The sequence below is a fragment of the Medicago sativa genome, chromosome 7, assembly GCF_051527215.1.
Source record: "Medicago sativa cultivar Bolivia chromosome 7, Bolivia_mono, whole genome shotgun sequence".
NCBI lineage: Eukaryota > Viridiplantae > Streptophyta > Magnoliopsida > Fabales > Fabaceae > Medicago > Medicago sativa.
Window position 1 is genome coordinate 54,266,740 of NC_140755.1, and position 20,219 is coordinate 54,286,958.

The 20,219-nt window shown below is 31.6% G+C and overlaps 1 protein-coding gene and 1 pseudogene across 2 annotated transcripts; both read right to left on the bottom strand.

Annotated features, from left to right (window-relative positions):
* Window positions 1-2,133: 2,133 nt before the first annotated feature.
* LOC146906808 (ras-related protein RABA5b pseudogene) lies at window positions 2,134-5,313 on the bottom strand (annotated as a pseudogene). The gene is made up of 2 exons (XR_015020173.1): window positions 5,184-5,313; window positions 2,134-2,718 (listed from the first exon to the last, which is right to left on the bottom strand). The product of XR_015020173.1 is annotated as a ras-related protein RABA5b pseudogene (transcript).
* Window positions 5,314-14,941: 9,628 nt separating this feature from the next.
* On the bottom strand, window positions 14,942-18,745 carry LOC146906809 (ras-related protein RABA5b-like). Its single transcript, XM_085730398.1, has 2 exons — window positions 18,304-18,745; window positions 14,942-15,414 (listed from the first exon to the last, which is right to left on the bottom strand). The coding sequence occupies exons 1-2, from the start codon at window positions 18,641-18,643 to the stop codon at window positions 15,104-15,106; spliced, it is 651 nt and encodes a 216-aa protein (XP_085586524.1). The 5' UTR covers window positions 18,644-18,745; the 3' UTR covers window positions 14,942-15,103.
* Window positions 18,746-20,219: the final 1,474 nt, after the last annotated feature.

The window sequence follows — 20,219 nt, forward strand, 5'->3', positions numbered from 1 at the left end:
TATTCGGCAACACATATTCGATTAACTACTAGACTACATTCACTCGAAAAGTTACGTAATTTTCTCTCAGACACTTTGCAAAATTTGAATACATCACAAAGCTCTATGCGGATATAAACTTCTAGAGTGTTAATGGATGATTATTTACATTGGTATGGTGTTTGAAGGACTGAGATTGCACCTATTAAATCAATTGTACACTACTGCTTAATAACGTACTATGACATATCTAGAAATTTTGATTAGTGACGGATAGGTGTTTGGATGTTTATAATGGTGTTTATATGACTACCAACTCAGAATCCTAACCAACACAACAAGTTTAAGGAATAAGGATATAATTCAAGAAGCTACAACAGTTATAGAACAAAATCAAAGTTATCACAAAAATGGACGAACAAGAAGAAAAGTTTGGTGACAAAACTCAAACTTTGAAACGGGTTGAGCCACCAAAAGTGAAAATTAAAAGTTAGATTCTCATTATTTGCTTTCTAGCATAAAAAAGATAAAAGTTTCACTTTATCAAGTTATTGGTGTGTTGAATACTCCTTATGCTAAAAGATGTGACAGTTTATCTCCTTCCAAATAACGCAATCACAAACCATCCAAATCAATTGGAATGAATATCGAACTTTTTAGAATGGCCTCCTAACTCGGCAATTCGATGAAAAGGTCGGAAAGGTGATTTGGAGTTACCGATAAAATTCATAACCATGGAAGAACAACAAACCAAATACTCACAAAGTAATCCCAACCCAAAAACAGATGATTTTTTTTTTTTTTTGGTTACAGAAAGTTTAGGTGGGTTCGGCTCCGGTAACCACCAGGGTCAGGGCAGGCCTCAGGGCTCAGAGGAATTTCTTCACAAAGAGCGCTTATAGAGGTACTTACAGATCACCAAAAAAGTTTAGGTGGGTTCGGCTCCGGTAACCACCAGGGTCAGGGCAGGCCTCAGGGCTCAGAGGAATTTCTTCACAAAGAGCGATTATAGAGGTACTTACAGATCACCCACCAATACTGTCCTCACATCGGCAGAGGGAGTCGAACACACAACCTTCTGCAAGGAAGTGGCCCGCTCCTTACCAACTGAGCCATATTTCATTTGTACGATCGAAATATATAAATACATAAAAAAAACACATTTTAATGTATTTTTAAGAAGACAACACACCTAATGAGCTTAGGAACGCCGAAGAACAAAGAGCTCAAAGCTCAAACCGTCAAAATTAATACAAGCCACTAATTTACTAACATTAGTCCATAGAAAACATTTTAAGTAAAAAGTTGGAAATAACAAAAACTATGCAATTATGTGTATAAAAAAATTGAAGACACTTTTACATCTTTCTTTCTTTTTTTTTACCAGAAGACACTTTAAAATCTATGAACTTTAAAGCTGTTTAATGATTTTTTGTTACATATATGATTGTTTCATTTTCAATATTATCAAAAATATTCGATATGTAAAACACTATAAAAAACATTTTCCTCTATGTTTCTGATGAAGCAATTGTTCATCAACTGATCTCTCATATAGTTAGTCATTTGATTTTTTACAAAAGTACACCATCGAAGATACAATATATCTCCTAGTTTCTATTAATGTTTTGAAAAGATCACTAATCAAAAAAATTAAGTGGGTACAACTAACATTGTACTAGGACTATTGTTATGAAACGCCTCATTTCAGAAACAGTTATCAAAAGCCCTTCAGAAACCATACTCTTTCTTAATTATAAGAGTCTAACACTCATTTTTTTATTTTACAAATCTCAAATTACAACGACCTATGAAGAGATCGTGTTTGAAGTCATTGTACTTGATGTTTTTAAACCAATTGTTAAACGATCAAAACTATAATATCAAAAGGGTAGTTGATATTGATTATCGATGTCCTAAATCCATAGGATATGAAAGTGTTCAATACGAGACTCATAAACTCGACGGGTAAAGGGGGAAGATAGAAAATAAAAGAGATTTTCCTTTTCCAAAAATACGATCTTAAGTTTTGATCATAGTTAGCCAAGAAGTTAATTTTATGGCTTATTCGTTATCATATTTGGATATCAGTAACCAGCAAATGAGAATATAGTATTTTCTTAAAAGCTTTCAAGTACAGATCTACCAAAAAAATTGCCTCTAAAACTCCATAATTTCTATCATGAAAATATTGTTATAGTTTCATGGAAGAGTAAAAACTTTCTAGTTTCTTTTCTTTTCTTCTTTCAGAATGTATGGATGAGGGTCATAAGAACTAAAAACATTGAGGAGGAACAGAAGAGGCAAATACATAATGCCAAGAAATAGTAGCAAGGGAAAATGACCCAAAAGAAAAAAAAATTATAGAACAACATACAGCTCTTGAAGGATCCAAAGTATCAATTCAAAGTTAAAGCTAAAAAGCTCATCAAGAACAACAGGAACTGAACATACTTTTCTTTGATCCAGACCCATTAGCCAGGGTTACTCGATTCACAGACAATTCAGCCTTATAGGAATCGGAGTTTAAGACTTTGCGGCTGATATTATTGTAAATTTCACGGATGACAATCTCAAAAGCCGTTTGGACATTAGTAGAATCGAGTGCCGATGTCTCCATAAAGAACAAACCTTCTTCTTCTGCAAGAGCTTTGCCCTCCTCTATGCTCACCTCTCTGATATTCTCCAAATCACACTTATTTCCCACCAACATTCTCGCAACGGTGCTATCATTTTGAGCTGCAATTATGCAAAGAATCAAAAACTCTGATATGAAACTGAAACTTTATGGAAAGCAAATATCTGATATAAATTAAGGGTATTATAGCACGTTATTAGTAAAACGTCAAAGGTAAAAGCCAAGTTTTAAAAGTTTATCTCTTCGAAATGTTTGTGACTGACCCAAGCAGCAGACATAATCAGCTAGACCGAGACTTAGCCTGCAGTCACTACATCAGCAGATCTCAACTGTTTGATGAAGATTGGACAGCTTCTATTTTGACATCACAAAATCAAATTTAAAATACAAGCTGTCTTATCCTCATCCAACAGTCGAGATCCGTGATTGTTGCAGATTATCCATTTCCCGTCACAAGTATCAAATAAGTATAACTTGGTACTCGAGGTTTTTTCATCAATTTAGGCTGTCAATAATGCAAGTATGATCAGTTAGGTTCTCCAAACATTTCAGTGACATCTATTTAATCCTCAATAATGCAAAGCCCGATCATTTTACTCCATCTATCATACAAAATACCATCAAATTAGCCCTGATTAAGGGTTCCATTATACTCATTTCTTAGTCCAACAAAAAAGGATTAATTTGATGACACTATGCATAATGGAGAAACTCAATTGATAACATAAAGAGGACAATGTACGTTGAATAAAGCAAATGGAAGTTTATATAACAAGTTCACGTTGTCCATAGTTAAGAATATATGCACACAATAGCATTCCATCTTCAAAATTCACAATACAGTCAGTCAGGAACCACTCATCGTGGTTCAACTTGTTAAAAAGATATCTGCAAGTTCTCTACAAAAGTATATCTTATTGTTAACTTCGAAAAATCCATAAAAATCTCTCATCTACGGTCACGGGAATGCTAATTAAGCAACAGGTGTTGAGGATCAAAGGGAGACATACATACATCTAGCAAAAACAGGGATCATATACCGTTTATCAAATAGAATAACCTAGTGTCCCTTTTTAATGATTTGCAAATTTTAGGCCACTACTGAGGTAACTCCCATTCATATCATGAAGGAAACAAAACCAGATAGATATCCTTCCAAATTCAAATGTATTTATCCTAATTCTAATCAAATAAAAAAATCCAGATCAGCGCATTATATTGAAAGAATAACATAATACTATATGATAATTTATTACTAGGTATTTGGAAGTGCTTATATGAAGAGTGAAATAATAATGCGCTTATAGGATAACTTAATTTTACACATATAATACTATCTGACCATATTTTTTTGGTGTACAATCCTATCTCACCATAATGCCATATTATAGTAATATATTTTAAATATTCGAGCAAATATCTTAATTTATTAGTCAAAAAATTTCTTATAATGTGAAAGCATATTAATTAAGGAATTAATTTGTATGCATAGTGAGTGTAAAGATCTTATACACACTATTGAGCAATCACAAATCATCATGTATGATTGTTCAGATAAATAAGATTAAAGCCCACATTTTAAATGATACAGCAATTTATAACTTATTGACAATGCATTATTATTGTGAGGCATACAATCTATTTATTTTTTTGTGTGTTACCCTAGGGGAAGGGGGTCCTGCTCATCCCGAGTTCGACCGAGAGATAAATCAGGATTGCTCAAGAATTGTTGTTCCACACAGGAATCGAGTTCGGCTAATCAATACAAGGAAAGTGTATAAAAAGTAAACTTAATAGTTAAATCCTTACAAAAATGAACAATGTTCAATATATGTATAACTTAAGTTCACAATCGTCATATGATAGCTTATGAATGCAACTTATCCACACCTTACACAAAGTTCTATTCCATCTATATCCCCTCTTAACCTCTTTGGTTGTAAAAGCACCTCTTGCATAAAAATTTAATTAAATCGTTGAATCAAACGTTCACCTAGTCTACTCTTGAATAAAAGCGCCCCAATCTCGTCTCAGTGCACATTTTTCAGTTAGTAGATACAATGCATTGAAATATGTAGGGGTCAGGGATCAAACCGCGAGATTCCACTTATTCACTAAGTAAGGGTGAAATTCTAAACACCAGATACTAGACCAAAAGGTAAGTTCTCTTTTCTCAATCGGTTTTTCTCATTCCGCAAAAAAAAAAAAATTAAGAAAAAAAAACGCAATCCCTTATTATAAGCACTTTTCACCATTTTTACATAAACAATAAACATATATAGTAATTTATAAATGAAACAATTTTTTTAGAAAATTATACTATTTAAAAACAAAATTAAAATGAATCTCCAAAAGCAAGATTCAAGAACATATTCCTAAAAATAGGCAAATTAGTCCACAAATCAAACTCAAAAAAGTCAATAATATATATATCAACCATACAGTACGACACATGTAATTACACTGAATTATGTCATTTTCTCAAACTACTATGTGTCTGTGTGTCAGTATCGTGTCTGGTGTCGGTGCTTCAAAGAAAGAAAGTAAGAGTAATAGAAACACTTACTAGTGAGTTCATCAAGCCACCTCTTAATACTCTCAAACGTTCCTCTCCTACTAATATCATAAACAAGAGCACCAAAAGCACCACGATAATAAGCAGAAGTAACAGCTCTAAACCTTTTCAGAAGTTTCATCATCTAAAATTAAAGATGATTCTGAAACTGTTGATCATATAATTATGAGTGATAACAAAATTCCTTATGGAATTTATGAGACTAATAATAGTCATAAAGAACGTAAAACGTCCCCAACTGAATCAGATTTTTAATTCTTGTTTTATGGATCTTACGCCCAATAGTTTATGGAGAAAATTCATCAATGATGAATTTATGATGGAAAAATATTCTGATTTTAGAAAATGGTTTTTTAAGAAATTCCCAGATTGGGAACGTGAAAAAATTAAAGATAATTATTATGAACATCTTAACAAAACTCAGGATTTTGTTAGATTTATAGATTGGTTTATAACCTATTTTTTAAATCAAACTGAAAGTGAAATTCTAACTTTAAAGACCAGGCCTTGGTTTATTGCCGGGGAAAATGAACCTGTTCATATGCCTTTTCCTCCTGAAAAAATTGTTATTCTTGGAAAAGATGTTGAAGCTGTTGCTTATTCGCAATCTCTTATGGGTCAAAGAGTTATAAGTCTTCAAGAGTTAAATTCTATAATTAAAGCCCAAAATTTTTCTAAAGCTTATTTGACTCGTATTGGAGATCAACTTATATCTCTTGATAACGATATTGCTTTTTTAAAATTTTTGGTTGAAAAAAATATTGACAATCAAAAAATTATTATTGACAATTTTGAAAAAAAAGAGCAACCTACGAGTTCAAAAGGTTTTTATGACCAAATTAGTGAGACTCCTATAATTCAGCCTCCCACTAAAATTGAGAATTTCAAAATTGATGATAATTCTAATGAATTTATGAATACTTTACACGAGAAACTTAAGAAATTAAATCTTAATGTTATTTCCAAAGTTGATGATTCAAATAATGAATCCAAAAACTATAATAAAGATTTTGAGAATGTGGATGAACTTGCTACCATGTTTAATGATTTTAGTCTTAATGAAAAGGCTGATATTAATACCGTTTATACTAAACGCGGAGTTGATAAAATTTACTACGATAGACCTTCTCCTCAAGATTTGCTTTTTGAAGAAAATGAGGATATTGTTCAAAACTCGTACTCGGGTAGATCCATTTATGAATGGAACATTGACGGTCTAAATGATAGACAAATTGTCACGGTTATTCAAAAAATGCTTATGTATTCTACCATTTGTAAACAGCAAGGAAATTCTGATAGAAATATTGCTAGTTTCATAACCGTTGGTTTTGTTGGTCAACTTAGAGGTTGGTGGGATTGGTATCTCACAGATGTTCAAAGAGAAGAAATTCTTTCTCATAAAAAGATCATTAAAAATGAAGCCACATGATCTGTGACTAATACTAATGAAGAAGACGCAGTTTATACTCTAAGTCTTTCTATCATAAACAATTTTGTTGGTACTAGAATACCTGTTGGAGAGCGTATTTGCACTCTTTTACAAAACTTACGTTGTCCTTCTTTGACACATTTTAGATGGTACAAGGATACCTTTCTATCAAGACTTTTTATGATTGAAAATCCTAATAGCAGTCATTGGAAAGCTAAATTTGTTGATGGCTTACCTCATCTTTTTGCCAAAAAAATTAGGCAATCGTTAAGAAATAGAAATGATGGGATAAATATTAACTACCCAGAATTAACTTATGGTCAAATTACGAATACTTGTATTCAAGAAGGCCTTTCTTTATGTAATGACATAAAGTTAAAGAATCAGCTTAAAAAGCAGAAATTAACTGAGAAACACCAATTAGGTGAATTTTGTGAACAATTTGCCTTCGACTTAGGTAAACCTGCAGTTGAAAGAAAGAATAAGAAGAAAATTAGTTCTTCTAATGATACTTCTCAAACTAAGAGAAAGAAACATCATAAGTCTTCTAATAGGAAGAAACATAGAGAAAATTTCTCTAAAAGAAAGTCTAGGGAAAATTTTCCTAGTTCTAAAAACAAAAGGAAAGCTGATAAGTTTTCTAAAGATATTACTTACCATAAATGTGGTAAAGCTGGTCATTATGCCACTCAATGCTGGACTAAAAAACAGCTTAACGACATAGAAGATGATAATCTTCGATCTCAACTTGAGAAAGTTTTATTTAAATATTCTGATAATGAATCAGAAGATAATAATGAAGTCATAGATCAAATTGATGATTCTTCAAATGATAGCGAGTCTAATAAAAGCTCAGACTCTGATTGTCTTTGCAGTGAAGAAATAGACTATTGGAAACAAATAGTCAAAATGAATGGTTTAAATGTTCTAACTGCAGAACATGATGAAGCTTTAAAAGCTATTGATAGCATTTCAGACAATAATCTGAAAAGAAAAATGTTAGAATTTCTTATTAAAGATGGTTCTAATAAGGATAAAGGTCCTCAAATTATTGAGACACCTTATAGAATTAGTGAAGTCTTATCTAGATTTCGTGAAACCAATATTAAAGAAACACCTGTTTCTACTGATGATTTAAGAAGAGAAATTAATCTTTTAAAGGGTGAAATATCTCAGATAAAAAGAGATAATAATATATTATCTCAGCGAGTTTCTAAATTAGAAACTTTAAAGATTGAGGAAATTATTCAGGACATTCCTAAAATTGAAAATTCTAAACCTTCTACTTCCGAAGAAAAATCTGAAAATACTTTTTTAACTACTCTTCAAAGAGTTACTTCACAAAAATGGTTTGTGAAAATTACTTTAGTTATTAATAAAGAATATATTCTTAAAAATGAAATTGCTTTGGTTGATAGTGGTGCAGATTTGAACTGCATTCAGGAAGGAATTATTCCTACAAAATATTTTTCTAAAACTACTCAATCTCTAACCCAAGCTGGAGGAGATAAACTTCAAGTTAATTATAAACTTTCTAATGCTTATATTTGCAACCAAAATATTTGTTTACCAACTAATTTTATTTTGGTAAAAAATTTAATTCATAGAGTTATTTTAGGAACTCCCTTTTTGCATAATATTATGCCTATCAAAAATATTGATCAAAAAGGAATTACTACTTTAATTGATAATCAAGAAATTACTTTTGAGTTTATCACTAATCCTCACACTAGGATGCTTAATGAAGTTAAGGATATTCTTAGCAAAAAAGAAAAACAAATATGTTTTCTTAAAGAAGAAATAAATCTTCTTAATATAGAGGAACAGTTTAAAAAAGCTGATATACAAAGACAAATTAAGTCTTTAGAGCTTCAATTCAAAAATGAAGTTTGTAATGATCTTCCCAATGCTTTTTGGGATAGAAAGAAACATATGGTTTCTCTTCCTTACATTGATAACTTTAATGAAAGTCAAATTCCTACTAAAGCCAAATTGGCTCAAATGAATGATACTTATCAAGATTTGTGTAGGAAAGAGATTCAATCTCTTCTTGACAAGGGATTAATTAGAAAATCTAAATCCCCTTGGAGTTGTACAGCTTTTTATGTTAATAACGCAGCTGAAAAGGAACGTGGTGTTCCTAGACTTGTCATTAATTATAAACCCCTTAATAAAGTGTTAAGATGGATTAGGTATCCTATTCCAAACAAAAAAGATTTGTTAGATAGATTAGCAACTGCTGCTATCTTTTCAAAATTTGATATGAAGTCTGGTTATTGGCAAATCCAAATTAAGGAATCGGATAGATATAAAACTGCCTTTTCGGTAACTTTTGGTCAGTTTGAATGGCTGGTGATGGCTTTTGGTTTAAAGAACGCGCCATCAGAATTTCAAAAAATTATGAATGATATTTTCGAGTCATACTCAGAGTTTGTTATTGTCTACATTGATGATGTTTTAGTCTTTTCAAAAACTATAGATCAACATGTTAAACATTTGAAAATTTTCAAAGAAGTTGTTAAGCGTAGTGGGCTTGTTGTTTCTGCACCCAAAATGAAACTTTTTCAGACCAAGATTAGGTTTTTGGGTCACACTATTGATAAGGGAACTATTATTCCTATTGATAGAAGTATTGAATTTGCTTCTAAATTTCCAGATATTATTCTGGATAAAACTCAATTACAAAGATTTTTAGGTAGTCTTAACTATGTGTCAGACTACTATGAGTATTTAGCTAAAGATACAGCTATTCTGTATAATAGATTAAAATCTAAACCTAAACCTTGGACTAATGAACATACTCAAGCTGTCCAAAGGATTAAGAGCAAAGTCAAGTGTTTACCCTGCCTTTCTCTAGCTAATCCTAATTATTTCAAAATTGTTGAAACTGATGCTTCCAATTTGGGTTATGGGGGAATTCTTAAACAAGTTAACCCTACTTCTAATAAAGAAGTGTTAGTTAGATTTACTTCAGGAAAGTGGAATCCCACTCAAACTAAGTATTCTACGGTTAAGAAAGAAATGCTTTCTATTATTAAATGCATCTCTAAATTTCAGAGTGATTTACTTAATCAAAAGTCTTTGCTTAGAATTGATTGTAGTTCGACAAAACCTATTATTGAAAAAGATGTTAAGAATCTTGTAGCAAAACAAATTTTTGCTAATTGGCAAGCTCAATTATCTGCCTTTGAATTTGATATTCAATATATTAAAGGAGAAAATAACTCTCTTGCTGATTTCTTAACTCGTGAATTTTTGCAGGGATATGACAACCCCTTATAGGGGAAGAGGAGGCCGTGGCCAATATGGTCGAGGCTATCAAGGGAGCAATAATATGTTGCCTCAAGCTCAATCCACTCCTAATGTTCCGGTAATAGGAGATTGGTCTGTTGTGCAATACAACAAAGGAAGACCCACCTTTTCAAATATGAAAAAGGAAAAAGAAGAAGCATCTTCTTCTTCGACTTCTAAGAGTAAGAATATTTCTTACAAGCAAATAACTCAAGAAGAATCTTCCCAAGAGTATTTAGAAAATCCTATTGTTGAAACCATCATGTATATTGATGATGAAGACCTCTCGCTAAATAATAGTGATGGTTGGTCCATTAAAGACAGGTATTTGGACACTAGAGGCTATCCAGGAATGGCTGGAAAATCTAGACCTCATCTTGAGATGCTCTTGATAGGATCAGGGTCAGTTACCATTACTCATAATCACCATAATGGTAATACTAAAGACTTTATAAGTTTTTCTAAATGTCATATTAATAAAATTCTTCTTCCTAAAGACTGGGGAATTAACCCAAATATTGAAAAGGCTATTATAGATAGTCAAAACAATCCTATTAATTTCAACTATTGGGATTATGTTAACGCTTTTACCCAAATGTTTTATTACCAGAATCCTAAGAACAAGCATTCTTGGTTCTTTTCTATTAACCCAGAAATTGTGGAAAAATCTATCCCAAACTGGTTCTTTTCTTGGTGGCAAAAATTTGGTCCATCTTTAGAAATTCTACCTGAAGAAATTCAAAATTTGTATACCTCTTGGTGTAATACTAGCCCTTTAATTGAAAAGGTTGCGTCTAGTAAACTTATTACAGGACAATGTCCTTGTCTGTTTTTCTGTAAATTTCAAATTCCATGGATTTGGAGATGGAATATCACTATCTCTAAAGACAGGTTTAATGTTCCTATTCTCCAAAGAAATTTCTTTTATAAATTTTGGACTAATATGAGTCCAGACGACCTTAAAATTATGGTTGATAAAATTAAGGCTTCTATCTCATCAGATAAAGTCAAGAGTGTTAAAAATTCCAACACTCAAAACTTCTCTATGAATGAAGTAAAAACTTATTTTCAGAGGAAATATCCTCAAGAGACTAATGATCAAATTAAGGTCAGAGTTCTTGACTTCATGAAAGATCAGTTTTTCTGCTCTTTCCCAGAAGATAATATGTCAGTCTCATCAAAAGGATCCAAAGAAATTGATGAAGACGAAGAAGTTCTACCTGGTGAATCTCAACCAGATCCAACAATGGAAGATATTTGGGACTCTATGATTGAAATTGTCGCTAGCAAGGCCAAATAATTTCCCTCCGCAATTATCTCAAAGAATCTTTTGGTGGACAATATGTCCCTGTCAGCTTTTGCTTTAGTCGTAATCAGTTTTAGCTTTAGCTTTTTCTTTTGCTCTACCTTTTTGGCAACTTTGTAAAAGTTGTTTGTCTTGTTGTATTTATTGTCAAAGTGACGATGGGGCCCTTTGTGCACCCGGCTTTAACAATAATGTTGTTTTGTCGTTTGTTTTTGGCTACCGAATGTTCAGGTCGCCTTTTACCGGTTCAAATAGTGGACCTCTTTTCCTATATATAGGAAGTTTTTTTTTCTTTCAGAAGCACGCTTTGCTTCCGCCTTGTAATCTTTTCTCAGTTTATATATAAAATTGTGAAATTTCCTGTTAACCTCTATATTTCTGCATTATTAGAGCAACAAGAACAACTATATATATATATATATATATATATATATATATATATATATATATATATATATATATATATGAACCGAATGTATAATGTTTTGTCCCTGTCAGTCAAGCTCAAGGGTAACATAACAGCAAGCTTTCCCTTCAGCCCTTATGGCTATGTACCACTTTTCTGTGGTCCTTTATCTAATGAATTTTGGAATAAGGTTATTATCTTGCGATAGTGAAGTGTAAACACGCTCATGATCGTGGGTCCCACCCTTGAAAATGCAAAGAGTTTTTTTGGCTTATCGTGTTATTTATAAGTACTAATTTTCTCCTCTCTTTCATTAAAATTAATCTTCATCGAAAATTTGTTAAGATACATAAAATGGCTTCTTCTCTTACAAGATGCGACATGAAAGTTCAAGTTAATGTTGTGTTTGGTTACCCGTTCAATTTAGCTTCTCATTAAAAAAAAATTGCATCCATCTTTCAAATTGATTCTCAACCAAAGTAGTTTTTCCGACCTTTTCCATTAGAATAAGTGGTAAACCGTAAAACTCACACGCAATTTCCCTGATTTGCCCTTTTATTCAACACCTGCATGACATGAGAGTTGAACAACATTCTTAAGTAACTAAAAGAAATATGTTATTTGAAGAGTTATTTTTGGGACAATTTATGAAACAACTAAAAATATTAAAAAAAATGTAAATATTGACACGAAAATCAAAACAATGGAGAGAGTAAAAACATAATGAGATTATGAGAGAGAGATGTTTTAAAAATTATCATAAAATAGTTGTACAACTATCATTTCTATAACTAAAAATGGATTTTCAAATTTTTATTTCTCATGTATTTTGTATGTTGAGAATTTCACTTTCAAAATTTGTTTTCAATTTTTCATATGAGCAGCTCTGACAATTGGAAACAAAAATTGAACATTGTATATACATTGTATATTTGCTTTCACTTTTATAGTGGTTAAAATTGATTCTGAAAATGTAGAATTGATTTTCAAATGTTTGGTTGTTTTTAAGTAAAATTGATTTTGACTTCAGAACTTAAATTGATTTTCATATATGGAGATCCTTTTCCATGCAAGTTTATAAGTGAGAAAATTGTTCTTCTCCCTTTCTTTTTTTCTCATTCCCTTGATAGTGTGAGTTAACTCACGCAACACTTTTAAGATCGGTTCAATCACTTTTTAAGTTGGATTAACCGGTCTTAAAAGTATCAGCGTAAGTTAACTCACGCTGACAAATGCCGAGTGTGAGTTAACCTCTGCTAAGATAAACGAATTAGCAATTTTGAAAGGAAGAAGAGCAATTTTCTGTAAGTAATGGTTATGGACTTACTTACTATTGATTTGAATTTCATAATGGACTTTGAAAGCATACGAAATGATGCGGCTTTTTGCACCCCCCATTTTAAAACTTCATACAGGCAACACATATTCGATTAACTTCTAGACCACATTCACTTGAAAAGTTACCTAATTTTCTCTCAGACACTTTGCAAAATTTGAATACATCATGAGGCTCTATGCGGATATAAACTTCTAGAGTGTTATTTGGATGTTTATTTACATTGGTATGGTGTTTGGAAGACTGAGATTGCACCTATTAAATCAATTGTACACTACTGCCTAATAACGTGATTGCATCTATGACATATCTAGAAATTTTGAGTAGTGACGGATAGGCGTTTGGATGTTTATTTATATTGCAATGGTGTTTATATGACTACCAACTCAGAATCCTAACCAACACAATAAGTGTAAGGATATAATTCATGAAGCTACAACAGTTATAGAACAAAATCAAAGTTATCACAAAAATGGACGAACAAGAACAAAAGTTTGGTACAAAACTCAAACTTTGAAGAGGGTAATCAAAAGTTAGATTCTCATTATTTGCTTTCAACCATAAAAAAGATAAAAGTTTCACTTTATCAAGTTATAGGTGCGTCAAATACTCCTTTTACTAAAAGATGGAGCAGTTTCAGGTTATAGGTGCTTAATGATAACATTCATAACCATTGAAGAACAACAATCCAAAATACTCCCAAAGTGATCGCAAAAATAGATAATGTTTTTTTGTGGTGGTTGGGGTTTGAACCTCAGACCTTGCATATATTATGCATTGTCTATACCAACTGAGCTAAGCTCACGAGGACACCTAAAAACAGATAATTAATATTTCATATGTACGATCAAAATATTAAAAAAGTACATTTTAATGTATTTTTAAGAAGACAACACACCAGATGAGCTTAGAAACGCTGAAGAACAAAGAGCTTAAAGCTCAAACCGTCAAAATTAATACAAGCCACTAATTTACTAACATTAGTCCATAGAAAACATCTTAAGTAAAAAGTTGGAAATAACAAAAACTATGCAATTATATGTGTATAAAAAAATTGAAGACACTTTTACATCTCTTTCTTTTTCTTTACCAGAAGACACTTTAACATCTATGATTTAAACCTGTTTATTGATTTTTTGTTATATATTTGATTGTTTCATTTTCAACATTATCAAAAATATTCGATATGTAAAACTCTATAAAAAACATTTTCCTTTATGTATCTGATGAAGTAATTATTCATCAACTGATCTCTCATATAGTTGGTCATTTGATTCTTCACAAAAGTACACCGTTGAAGATACAATATATTTCCTAGTTTCCATTAATATTTTGAAAAGCTCACTAATAAAAAAAATTAAGTGGGGACATCTAACATTGTAATAGCATATGTATAAATAAAATTGTTATGAAACGCCTCATTTCAGAAACAGCAATCAAAATCCCTTCAGAAACCATACTCTTTCTTAATTTTAAGAGTCTAACACTCATTTTTGTGTATTACAAATCTCAAATTACAACGATCTATGAAAAGATCGTGTTTGAAGTCATTATATACTTGATGTTTTTAAACCAATTGTTAAAAGATCAAAACTATAGATGTCAAAAGGGTAGTTGATATTGATTATCGATGTCCTAAATCCATAAGATATGAAAGTGTTCGATACGAGACTCTACACTTGACGGGTAAAAGGAGAGGATAGAAAATACGAGTGATTTTCCTTTTCCAAATATACGATCATAAGTTTAGAAAATGGTTAGCCAATAAGTTAATTTTATGGCTTATTTGTTAACATATTTGGATACCAGTAACCAGAAAATGAGAATATAGAATTTTCTTGAAAGCATTGAAGTACAGGGCTACCAAAAAATTTGCCTCTAAAACTCCATAAATTCCATCATGAAAATATTGTTATAGTTTCATGGAAGAGTAAAATCTTTCTCGTTTCTTTTCTTTTCTTTCAGAATGTATGGATGAGGGTCATAAGAACTAAAAACATTGAGGAGGAACAGAAGAGGCAAATACAGAATGCCAAGAAATAGTAGCTAGGGAAAATGACCCAAAGAGAAAAAAAATTATAGAACAACATACAGCTCTTGAAGGATCCAAAGTATCAATTCAAAGTTAAAGCTGAAAAGCTCATCAAGAACAACAGGAACTGAACATATTTTTCTTTGAACCAGACCCATTAACCAGGGTTACTCGATTCACAGACAATTCAGCTTTATAGGAATCGGAGTTTAAGACTTTGCGGCTGATATTATTGTAAATTTCACGGATGACAATCTCAAAAGCCGTTTGGACATTGGTAGAATCGAGTGCTGATGTCTCCATAAAGAACAAACCTTCTTCTTCTGCAAGGGCTTTGCCCTCCTCTATGCTCACTTCTCTGATATTCTCCAAATCACACTTATTTCCCACCAACATTCTCGCAACGGTGCTATCATTTTGAGCTGCAATTATGCAAGAACCAAAAACTCTGTTACGAAACTGTATGGAAAGCAAATATCTGATATGAATTAAGAGTATTAAAGCACGCTATTAGCGAAATTTCAAAGGTAAAAGCCAAGTTTTAAAAGTTTATCTCTTCAAAATGTTTGTGACTGACCCAAGCAGCAGACACATTTAGCCCGACCGAGACTTAGCCTGCAATCACTACATCAGCAGATCTCAACTGTTTGACCAAGATTGGACAGCTTCTATTTTGACATCACAAAATCAAATTTAAAATACAAGCTGTCTGATCCTCATCCAACAGTCGAGATCCGTGATTGTTGCAGATTATCCATTTCCCGTCACAAGTATCAAATAAGTATAACTTGGTACTCGAGGATTTTTCATCAATTTAGTTTGACAATAATGCAAGTATCATCACTTAGATTCTCCAAACATTTCTGTGACTTCTATTTAATCCTCAATAATGCAAAGCCTGATCATTTTACTTCATCTATCATAGAAAATACCATCATATTAGCCCTGATTAAGGGCTCCATTATACTCATTTTTTAGTCCAACAAAAAAGGATTAATTTGATGATACTATGCATAATAGAGAAACTCAATTGATAACATAAATAGGACAATGTACTCATCTCCTTAAAATATGTCTAACTGACACATGCACTCCTCACTTTTGCAAAAGATATTAACCTCCCCTTAATTATATCCATTCCTCTATATTGTAATATAGGGGTATGTATGTATTATTTAAATAAGGGAGGTAGGTGTTTGTTTTTAAAAAAAGGAGTGTGGGAGTGTACTTCTCAACAGAAATGTTTTGAGAACTAAAGTAATGATGACACTTGTATGTTTGGAAGACTAAATTAAGGTTCACTCCTATTTGACTCATATAATAATGTACTAAAGTAAAGCAGTAACAAAAAGAAAATAATATGCTAAATTTGATTAAGTAGGCTCTGAGTTCTGACAGTAACACATGTCAGTAATTTTAGCAGCTAAAATATAGTTTCAGTCAATTAGAGACTTAGAAAATGCAATCTCCGAGTAAAGTGTCGGATAAAAAATAACATAAGATAAAGCAAATGGGAAGTTTATATAACAAGTTCACGTTGTCCATAGTTAAGAATATATGCACACAATAGCATTCCATCTTCACAATTCACAATACACTCAGTCAGGAACCAGTCATATGGTGGTAGCAACATTTAATTATAAAATATAGTTCAACTTGTTAAAAAGATATCTACAAGTTCTCTACAAAAGTATGTCTTATTGTTAACTTTGAGAAATCCATAAAAATCTCTCATATCTACGGTCGCAGGAATGCTAATTAAGCAACAGGTGTTGATGATCAAAGGGAGACATGCATACATCTATAAAAACAGGGAACATATACCGTTTACCAAATATAATAACCTAGCGTCCCTTTTAATGATTTCAGGCCACTCCTGAAGTAACTCCAATTCATTCATATCATAAAGGAAACAAAACCAGGTAGATATCCTTCCAAATTCAAATGTATTTATCCTAATTCTAATCAAATAGAAAAATCCAGATCAGCACACTATACGGAAAGAAGAACATAATATATGATTATTTATTACTAGGTATTTGGAAGTGCTTATATGAAGAGTTAAATAATCAAGCTCTTATAGGATGACTTAATTTTACACATCTAATCCTATCTCTGTATTTTTTTTGGTGTACAATCCTATCTCACCATAATCTCATATTATAGCAATATATTTTAAATATTAGTGCAAATATCTTAATTTATTAGTCAAAAAATTTCTTATAATGTCAAAGCATATTAATTAAGGAATTAATTGGTATGCATAGTTAGTGTAAAGATCTAATACACTATAGAGCAATCACAAATCATCATGTGTGATTGTTCAGATAAACAAGATTAAAGCCAACATTCTAAATGATACAGCAATTTATAACTTATTGACAATGCATTATTATTGTGAGGCATACAATCTATTTTTCTTGTGTTAACAGGGGGTCCTGCTCATCCTGAGTTCGACCGAGAGAAAAATTAGGATTGCTCAAGAATTGTTGTTCCACGCAGGAATCGAGTTCGGCTTATCAATAAAACGAAAGTGTATCAAAGGTAAACTTAATAGTTAAATCCTTACAAAAATGAAAAATGTCCAAAATATATGTATAACTTAAGTTCACAATCGTCATATGATAGCTTATGAAAGCAACTTATCCACACCTTACACAAAGTGTTATTCCATATATCCCCTCTTAACCTCTTTGGTTGTAAAAGCACCTCTTGAATAAAAAATTAATTAAATCGTTGAATCAAACATTCACCTAATCTACTCTTGAATAAAAGCGCCCCAATCTCGTCTCAGTGCACATAGTTCAGTTAGTAGATACAATGCATTGAAATATGTAGGGGTCAGGGATCAAACCGCGAGATTCCACTTATTCACTAAGGGTGAAATTCTAAACACCAGATACTAGACCAAAAGGTAAGTTCTCTTTTCTCAATCGGTTTTTCTCATTCCGCAAAAAAAAAAAAAATTAAAAAAAAAAACGCAATCCCTTATTATAAGCACTTTTCACCATTTTTACATAAACAATAAACATATATAGTAATTTATAAATGAAACAATTTTTTTAGAAAATTATACTATTTAAAAACAAAATTAAAATGAATCTCCAAAAGCAAGATTCAAGAACATATTCCTAAAAATAGGCAAATTAGTCCACAAATCAAACTTAAAAAAGTCAATAATATATACATCACCCATATTGTACTACACCTGTAATTACACTGAATTATGTCATTTTCTCAAACTACTATGTGTCTGGTGTCGTGTCCGGTGTCCGTGCTTCAAAGAAAGTAAAAGTAATAGAAACACTTACTAGTGAGTTCATCAAGCCACCTCTTAATACTCTCAAACGTTCCTCTCCTACTAATATCATAAACAACAAGAGCACCAAAAGCACCACGATAATAAGCAGAAGTAACAGCTCTAAACCTTTCTTGACCAGCAGTATCCCAGATCTGTGCTTTCACTTCTTTTCCATCGATCTCCACCATCTGTGTCTGAAACTCAACTCCAATTGTTGCTTTTGAATTTGAATCGAACTCGTTTCGCGCGAACCGGGATAAGAGGTTTGATTTTCCTACGGCGGAGTCGCCGATTAAGACGATTTTGAAGAGGTACTCTTCTCCTCCTTCTTCGTTGTTTTCTTCTGACATTGTTGTGGTTTTTTTTTTGGATGAGAAGAAGAAGAAGAAGATGAAGATGATGAATTTGAAGAGTGTGTGTGTGGATGGAATGTGAAGAACGTGAATGCGATTATCTTTTTGTGTTGGGGTTTTGGGGGTTTTAAATGTTTTTGAAATTGATAAATAATGAGTTTTTGTTTTAAAATAAATAAATGATGAGTTTTTGTTTTTGAAATTGCTAGGGTCTAAAAAGGGCTTTTTGACTTGCTAAGCACTACTTTTTGACTCAATAAAAAATGTACAAAGAGAGTTTTTTAAGGAAAGGGAATATCTTTTTTTTTTTTTTTTTGAATTTTTAATAGATTTTTTTTAAGAGATTTTTTTTAATAGATTTGTTTGCCTAATAACTCGTGATTGTAGCATAAAAATTTAATATGCAAATGACTAATTTGTTGTTGTGGTAGAAAATTTTAAAAAAATATTATTTTTGTTTTATTTACAAAGCTAAGAGAGAGAAAAAATAACAAAAATGAAAAAATATTACTCTCCGTTTCAAAATGAATGTCGTTTTAGCCAAAAAATTGTTTCAAAATGAATGTCACTTTACATTTTCAATGCAAATTTAATTTCTTTTTCCAACTTTGCCCTCAATAAATACTCCAATTTTTCTCTCTCTCGCAATTTCCAATTAAGTTTGTCTTTGTCAAATATAGTAAGGCTATTTTAGTAAAATTGATATGATATTTGACTACTTTTATTCCATTTCTTAATCTGTGTGCAATTGGCGAAAACGACACTCATTTTGAAACAGAGGGAGTATATACTCCCTCCGTCTCACAATAATTGTTTCTTTACCATTTTTTATTTTTCTCAAAATAATTGTCACTTTACAATACCAATGCAACATTTATTATTTTTTCCCCATTATCATACCCTTATTTATTGAATTTCATGCAACTTAACTACTCCATTAACTACAATTAATAAGGGTGTTTTAGTAAATGCTACTAATCTTACCATCAAAATCAACACAATTAATCATTTCCGTAATAATCGTGCATAAACCTTAAACGACTGTAATTTAGAGACGGAGGGAGTAGAATAAAGTTTTTGCATGGTCTACAAGAAGGAAGTGTGATATGTGTCTCGTAGGTGTACGAACTGTAAGCGCCGTTGTTGAAGAAACACGAAGCTTAACTAGAAAATCAACACAACAATTTTCTTTGGGGAGGGTGTGGGGACAATGGAAGTAAGTCGGTCAAGGTTGTTAAAATCCTCAAATTTTTTTAATTAATGTTACATACTTATAGAATCTAGTTGGTTCACGAACGATGATGATATGAAGATGATGAAGAGAATATATAGTCGAAGATCAACTCCTCTACAAATAACAATCATCGTTAAATGGTGTGTTGTTTAACAAGAAATATATCATGTGTCTACAATATAATTTAAGAAACCTAAAATTCAAAATCCATGGACAGCGGAGAATGCCTCCAAATCCAACTATAATATTGCAAATTAAAAATATTGATTTATTTAATTTTAAATAATAATTATAATCATTGGCCTATGTCAAAATAAAATAAGGAAAATCTTTAGCCGC

Excerpts from the sequence above, each read along its gene's own strand:
- LOC146906809 (XM_085730398.1), bottom strand. The coding sequence starts at position 18,643 with ATGTCAGAAGAAAACAACGAAGAAGGAGGAGAAGAGTACCTCTTCAAA. Across the intron at positions 15,415-18,303 it reads GTGGCTTGATGAACTCACTA|CTCAAAATGATAGCACCGTT; the intron begins GTAAGTGTTTCT and ends GCATAATTGCAG.